Source organism: Sciurus carolinensis, chromosome 14 (assembly GCF_902686445.1).
Source record: "Sciurus carolinensis chromosome 14, mSciCar1.2, whole genome shotgun sequence".
Taxonomy (NCBI): domain Eukaryota; kingdom Metazoa; phylum Chordata; class Mammalia; order Rodentia; family Sciuridae; genus Sciurus; species Sciurus carolinensis.
In genome coordinates this window covers 34,032,997-34,040,911 of record NC_062226.1, presented here as the reverse complement: position 1 = coordinate 34,040,911, position 7,915 = coordinate 34,032,997, and the positions used below count along the sequence as shown (strand labels likewise).

General features: G+C 53.4%; 1 protein-coding gene across 1 annotated transcript; it reads left to right on the top strand.

The window, feature by feature from the left end:
• Positions 1–2,266: 2,266 nt before the first annotated feature.
• On the top strand, positions 2,267–3,394 carry Foxe1 (forkhead box E1). The gene has a single exon (XM_047523665.1). It carries the CDS (start codon positions 2,267–2,269, stop codon positions 3,392–3,394), a length of 1,128 nt encoding a protein of 375 aa, XP_047379621.1.
• Positions 3,395–7,915: the final 4,521 nt, after the last annotated feature.

Genomic DNA, 7,915 nt, shown 5'->3' with positions numbered 1-7,915 from the left:
TAAAAGTTTTTTAAAATTCTCCCTTTTAGAAAAAAACGAAACAGGACGAAATCTGGCTTTTCGCTTCTTTTACTTTGAAAGAAGGAAGCTGGATGTTTTGTTTAGCGAGTGTAAAGCCCCTCTCCATTCTTTCCAGCCTCTGTGCTAGGGAAAACAAACAAACGGTATGACTGCTTCCCCACACGGGGGTCAGAGCAACGAGGATCTGGACTTTTGCCTCTTTTTTCCGAAGACAGCTGCTCAATGCTCGGCGGGGGCGGGGCAGAACCTGCTCTGGGTTCCCTGAAAAACGCAACTAAAATCCCAGAAGGCCGTGCCACCCATTTCAGACTGGAAACCTCTACCTAGGACCTCCCGAGCCCCTGAGGCACACTCCTCCGCTCAGCCGTGTACCCACAGCCCCCACTGGAAAGCTGCTTCCTAGCCAGAGCCTCCAGCACCGGCTTCAATGCCTTGCAGATCCGCACATGTCCTGAGGTCTTGAAAGGAGGAAGGGACCGGCCTAATAATGGCCACAGAGTGCATCCAAGTCGGCGGGGCAGCGCCACGGCGAGTCCCGGGCTAACACCGAGTCCTACCTTCGGGACGACAGGAAATTTCATTAGAAATCCGACAGCCGCGAGGTAAACAGGTCCGGCCTGCCCGCCCCTTCCCGGGGAAACACGGCCAGTCCACCCGCGGTAGCACCCCGCATCCTCACCCGTGCCGCGGGGAGGGGCTGCTTGCTAGTTTAGAACTACCTGAAGTCCTCCCTGGCCCGGGGAAACTGGAGAAGGCCCGTTACCGCGAGAGAGCAGGAGCCTAGTCTCCACTGTCCATCACCCAGAGAGAAGTCCCAAGCCCCTCAAAGGCGATGGTAAAGGGGTCCCAAATATCGGCAACAGAACTCTTGAGATCCAAATCCTGGGTACAGTCAAGGAAACCAGGACCCAAAAAAGGGAACATAGCTACCTCTGACACACGGCTGGAAGCGCAGTTCTAAAAGAGGCTCAAGTTGAAGGCTCCTCTATGCGGTGAAGTCGCTGTGGGATGGTGGCAAGTCATCTTCCCTTTCGGGCCTGGAAATCTTCATCTGAAATATGTGACTGGAGTGGGCAGGGCAGCCCGCTCAGGGTTTGAAAATCACAATGACAGGCTTCGGGAGACAGTTACTTCTCCCACTCGGTCCTCCATCCCACAATAACCAACCAACCCCGCCCCAGGTCAGTTCTCACCCTCTCAGGACAGGAGATGAGGCGAACTCTTCCCTTTACCTGTGAGTCCCAGCCCCCGACAAAGGTGGGGAAAATCCGAAAGTGCTGGGTTCTGGCACCTAGTTATCCCCAGACTTTGATGGCCTCAGTCTCCCGTTAGTGCTCAGATGGGGCCTGCCCGCGCTATTTCCAAGCGCCCTCCATGCTCTGACGTTTGTGCCGCTCGCGCTGCGCCGCCACAACTTCTCCTACCTGAAGAGGTGAGCCCGAGGCCTGCGGGGCGGGCAATCGGGGGAAGGGGGGCGGGCAGGTAACCGGCGCCGCCCCACACTTGCTGCCGCCTTTAAGGAGAGTCGGCGGAGGGAGGAGCTGGTCAGGGTGTGAGCACTGAAGCACCTCGCCAGCAGTCCTGGAGTCTGGAGTCCAACACAGCAAAGGGGAGCTGTTGCCGGCCGCCCCACTTGACCATCGCCGAGACCTCACTGCCAGGAATCACTGCCTAGCCTAAGTAGGGCCCGCCACCTGGGCCACAGGGGCGCGGCATGGGTGGCCCGCGGCAGAAAGCCCCGAGCCTTCACTAACTACCCTCGCTTCAGGCCTCCGAACCTGCAACCTCCTCTACGCTCAAGACCTCGACGGCTATCTGGCAACAACAAGGATCCCAGATCAGCTGCAGCGGCCCAAACCCCAGGACCACTTCCGGACTCGTTCACTCACTGGCACCAGCGCACAAAGTACCCTTAGGCCGGTGACTGAAGCCCAGTTCCGGTCCCAGCACCGCCACCTGACTCCAGAACAGGGGCTGAGCCGTCGGTGGTCAGGGCACTCGCGAGCGTCTGTCGGTTCAGTGTCATCCGGGTGATAAAGGCACCAAGCTTCCAGCGCGCCCCAGCCGAGGCAGTTGTGCTCTCGGTGCCAGCCTGCGAGAACTCCCAGAGCTCTTCACCGCGGGCCCTAGCGTCAGTTCCGGGGACCCCACGTCCGGGGCCCCCACCTCCCAGACCGGTCCCCATTCGGACCCTCGGCAGCTGCCGGCGGTGCAATCGCTTGGAGACCTGCCGGACGGCTGAACCATGACCGCCGAGAGCGGGCCGCCGCCGCCACCGCCTCAGCCGGAGGCTCTGGCTGCAGTGAAAGAGGAGCGCGGCGAGGCCGCGTCGGCTGGGCCGGGGGTCCCGGCGGAGGTCGTGGGTCGCGGCGCGGGTGGGCGGCGGCGCAAGCGCCCCCTGCAGCGCGGGAAGCCGCCCTACAGCTACATCGCGCTCATTGCCATGGCCATCGCGCACGCGCCCGAGCGCCGCCTCACTCTGGGTGGCATCTATAAATTCATCACCGAACGCTTCCCTTTCTACCGCGACAATCCCAAAAAGTGGCAAAACAGCATCCGTCACAACCTCACGCTCAACGACTGCTTCCTCAAGATCCCGCGCGAGGCCGGCCGCCCGGGGAAGGGCAATTACTGGGCGCTGGACCCCAACGCCGAGGACATGTTCGAGAGCGGCAGTTTCCTGCGCCGCCGAAAGCGCTTCAAGCGCTCGGACCTCTCCACTTACCCGGCCTACATGCACGATGCGGCGGCGGCGGCAGCCGCAGCCGCCGCTGCCGCCGCTGCAGCCATCTTCCCGGGAGCGATGCCCGCTGCGCGCACGCCCTACCCGGGTGCAGTCTATGCGGGCTACGCACCGCCGTCGCTCGCCGCACCGCCTCCAGTCTACTACCCCTCCGCGTCTCCGAGCCCTTGCCGTGTCTTCGGCCTGGTTTCTGAGCGGCCGCTCAGCCCAGATCTGGGTCCCGCGCCGTCTGGGCCGGGCGGTTCCTGCGCTTTTGCCTCTGCAGGCGCCCCCGCCACTACCACTGGCTACCAGACCACGGGCTGCTCAGGGGCGCGGCCAGTCAACCCCTCCACCTATGCAGCTGCCTATGCAGGTCCGGACGGAGCGTACCCTCAAGCCGCCAGCAGTGCGCTCTTCGCTGCAGCTGGCCGCCTGGCGGGACCCGCTTCGTCCCCGGCGGGTGGCAGCAGTGGCGGAGTCGAGGCCACAGTGGACTTCTACGGGCGCACGTCGCCAGGCCAGTTTGGAGCGCTAGGGCCTTGCTACAATCCTGGCGGGCAACTGGGAGGGGGCAGTGGAGGGGCCTACCATGGCCGCCATGCCACCGCCTATCCTGGAGGGGTAGATCGGTTCGTGTCTGCCATGTGATCCAAGAAAAGGGAAGAAAACGAATATGTACTTTGGTTGTCTACACAAACTACATATCCCTGTGACCTGAGGACAGGACTAGAAAGAGGATCGAATTGGGACCCACGAGGAAGGGACCGAGAAGGTTGGAGAGGTTCAATCACCAGCAAACCGTGTAAACACTGTTTTGCTTTGTAAATGGGAGTTGAGGAAAGGCTGCCCTCAGCGTTTGGACTGACACAAGAGACCCTCGATGAGGCGAAGCCCCAAAGAACATGCCTTTCTGGCATTCTATCAGGGAGTGTCCCTGGCAATAAAGGATGAAGTGGGGGGCAGCATAATGTCTACACCAGGATCCGAATCGTGGGGAGTCATATAACTTCACCTTTTCCTGTGCTGCAAAACAGGCCTTTTACACGGTTCAACCTTTTGTACCTTTGATTACATTACTACAAGACCGGGACAGTGCCTTTCTTCTGAAAGTGAGGACAGGTTTGCAAAAGAAGTAGGTGTTTTTAGATTTGTTTTTAAATAGAAGAAATCTCTTCTGGTTGATCCTGCTGGTTTTCCCTGCCTCTGAGAACTGCAGGCCTAGGGCTCAGTCAGCTCTCCAGTGAGACCCAGTCCCATTCCAAACCTTCAAACCTTCAGTCTCCCTGTTACACAATAGGGCTCTACCAGTCCAACACCCCATATTAAACTTAAGAGCACCATCATCTTGGATGCCACCCTGCATATTTGGCAGCATTGGTGGGCCACCCAGGGCCTGAGTAGCAATCCAAATCCTAACCATCACTCAAGGAATTGGTACAGATCATAGCAAGCACCTAAAGTCCCAGGATTAGCTCCAAGCAGCAATTATATCATAATGCATTGAATCTTTTGAGCAGGATGTGCTGGTCATCCCACAGCTATTACTGCCCTGCCGTAAATCTGATTTTCCAGTGAGACATGTAGAAATACATTCACCCATTATCCACTGCTTCTTTTCAAAAAGCAGCCTTGGACCCAATGGGTAAGCTAAAAGGTTCAAAGAGATGAGAGGACTCAGGGGAATTGGTTGGTGAAGCTTTCGGTAGTTGGGGTTAGCTCTTCCATTCCTGGCTCCCTCTACTACACCTCAGCAGCTTACTCATGCAGAAAGGAAAAAGAACATTTAAATTGGATGGTCAATGAAGTGAATTTTGAAAGAAACTGGATTTTTAACTTTGTTTGATATCTTGGTATTTTGGGGTTTTGGTGTTGTTGTTGTTGTTTGTTTGTTTTTAAGCAACAGGCTCACCAAAATCAGAAAATCTAGCAACTCTCGCACCTTTATATTAAGAAATCTTATAAGTGTTGATTTCAGCCAGGGGTGGGGGAGTCTTCCAGCATTAAATATATCAGAGGTTCCACTCAAAGCTTTCAGATAAAACTAAGTGGGAAGATGAATTGATTTTTCATAAAAAGAAAACCTTTGAGCAAGAGAAACCAGGTCTTTTTCTGCATAGTTAACTTGGTCAGAAAGGGTAGAGCTGTGAAGAAGTTTGTATGAAAACTACTAATAATTTCTTTTTATTTGGGGGACTGCACAATTCTGTTTGCAAAGACATATGAACATGGTTCAGTCGAGAAGGAATCTGTCCAAATCAGTGGTATCCGATAGAAATAGAATGCAAGTCATAGATGTAATTTTAAATTTCCTAGTAGCCATATGAATAAAATAAAAAGAAACAGGTGAGATTAATTTTAATAATATATTGTATTTAACCCAATATATCCAAAATATCATTTCAACACATACTCAACATAAAAATCGTTGGTATTCTTTACTCTTTTGTCATGCTATGTCTTCAACATTGGAATGTATTTTCCACTGACAATTCATCTACCTTTGAATCAGGCACATGCAGAGTGCTTAATAGCAATGTGGGCTCATGGCTACTGCAGGGGACCATTTTTGCAGGTCTAAATGTTGTTTCTTCCTGGCTTTGGTGTTGATAAATGACCACCAGAAGGCAGGTGGAACTGGAGCACCCACCCAGCCCTGTGACCATGGAGAAATCCAAGCATTGGGCCTCCCCTCTCCTGGGGACCTTTCCAGGTATGAGATGCAAGGGTTCTATACAGCAGAAATTCAGAGTCTTCCACCTGGAGTTCTGTCCATGTTTGGGGAGAGCCCAGCCTCCAGACTGGAGCTGGAAAAGAGCAGTTTTTGCACCTAGTTAGCTTGGAATTGAGTGTGTCTCTGTGCTTTGTTTTGTTTTGTTTTTTAATTACCAAGTCGAGTGCTTTGACAATGCCATTAACCTGAAGCCAGTCCCTTCTCTAGCGTCCTCGCTTGTAAAATGGGAATTTGCGTCTGCTACCTCAGCGGGACCTCCTGAAGTTAAAGGAGACAAGGGTGTGAGAAACGCTTTGCAAAGGAACCGACGTAGGTGGGCGGAAAGGCATCTGTCTCTCACTCGCTGGCTATATATCCTATATCGCCGCTGCGACACAGAACCTGCCGGAGGAAGGCCCGGGGAAAAGATGGAACTGGAAGCCACTTGCATGTCTTCGCTTCCCCGGCCGGTCAACTCCTTGTTGGTTTGGGGCGACAGATGAGAGATGATGCCAAAAGCAAAAGTTGGCACCAGTAGAGAGAGGACGCTGCGTGGAAGGACTGACTACGTGCAGCCGGCGCCCAAGGGACAGGGAGACACACGGAGGTTGGGATCCTATCGTTAAAGACAGAGAGACAGCCCTTCTCAGTCCCCCGCCGGAAGCAGCGACACCCAGACGTAGCGCGCCACCCGTGCGGAGCATGAATGGGCGCAGCGCAGGGAGTGTGCGCCACCCGGACTCCAGGGCGCCTGACCCTAGGATTTCGAGAACATTCCACCGCAGCACTTTGGGACGTTCTAACTCTAGGAAGCCCCAAACACGAGAAGGGGACCTCTGACACCCTCATCTGGGGGGCTCAGAGACTGGAGGTGCGTTTCTTTGTATCTTTACTTCCCCTTCTTATTAGGAGAAGGGAAAGCCAGCTTGACCCTCTCCAGGCCCTGCACTCCGGCACCGTGTGCAGGCGCCCCGGGGCTGTGGGTAATTAGGTACGTTCTTCCCTAATTGCCCAAGGCTCGTTAGAATTCGCCCCTGAGCGGTGACATTCATTTTCTTTCAAATTAACTTTGCTTTGCAATTAAGCGTAGGAAACCAGCAACAAAAGTAGACTTGGCCTGAGGTCTTTTAGTACGAAACCGATTAGGGAGCCTTCTTTCCCGTTTTAAGGGGGAAGATCCCTGCAGCCTGCGCTTTGGGGAAGGTGTCCGGACCGCAGAGGCGAAGGGGGAGCAGGAAGCGGATCAAGGTGGATCGTGTTGGAAGCGGCGGTGACCCTCTTCAAGGCGATGGCCCGCGTCCCCAAAATAGTAAAGAGAACCTCGTTGAAGTAATTTGTGGACAGTTTGAGCTGAACTCCACACCGAGGACATGAAGTTGCCTTACATGGTTACAGTTTACCAAGCCCATTCATAAGCATAATCTCATTTACTAAGAACTCCGTGAGAATTTTCTTTTATTAAAATTATTTTTTCTTATCATAAAACCAGGATGTGTTTATTGTTTTAAAAAATACAAATAAGAGAAAGGAGGCAGGAGGAGGAGGAAATAAAAGTCAGGGGTCAAAAGAACCCATAGTTTGCCCAGAGAAAGCCCAGTTAACAGTATCTTTTCTGAATTTTGCTTTTGTGTGTGTTTTTCCTATAAGGAGGCCTGAGTCTTGACTTTGTCCCGGCATTGCCCTGAGATTTTGAATGCAGTTCCTCCCAGCACTGGGTAGGCCTCAGTTTCACCATGTATAAAATTAGACACAAGTCCCTTTCATTCTCTGTTCTTCAACTCCTCTTGCTGTGGTCATTTGAATTCAGCATGCACTTCCGCAGGGCCAGGAGAGGTTTAGAATGGGAGGGGAGTCCTCCCTACTGTTTTGCATCTGGGACTGGGGCCCAGCTGCCTGGGCATCCCTTGGGAGCTTACTAGAAATGCAGAATCTCAGGTCCCACCCTGACCTACTCTAGATAGACCAGGAACTATCTTTCAGTATCTCCTCAAGTGATTCATATGCCCTGGGCCAAAAAGCAGAAAAATGGAAAATTGTTTTGTTATTGAGAACAGAGACCCCAAAATAACTTCTAGCAGGCTCCCTTTTTGGCTAGGAACTCTTACCAGCACCACAGCGCTACCTTGTGGCTCTGCCTGCAGAAAGGAAAAAAGGCTGGGTTGCGAGAGAGGGCAGGGCTGGCGGAAGCTTGTCACCTCTTCCCTGTCTGAGTCTTGGAAATCTGGCCCTTAGAATGCATGTCACCTCATGTTTCCAGCTGTACTGGTGACTGTGATAATGGCATGCAAGGCGTCATTTAAAAGCATCTTGACCCTGGGGTGCCAGTTAGAGGCGGGGCAGCTCCTGACTCCCAGCCGAGGCTCTTTGGAAACCTTGCATTCTGGAGTCTATACAGTCATTTCCTCAACTATGGAATAAACTTGACCACGACCACTCAGTTCCGGTCCCAAGTTGGGGTT

What these genes read in the sequence shown, in the direction of transcription:
- Foxe1 (XM_047523665.1), top strand. Translation starts at nt 2,267, where the DNA reads ATGACCGCCGAGAGCGGGCCGCCGCCGCCACCGCCTCAGCCGGAGGCT.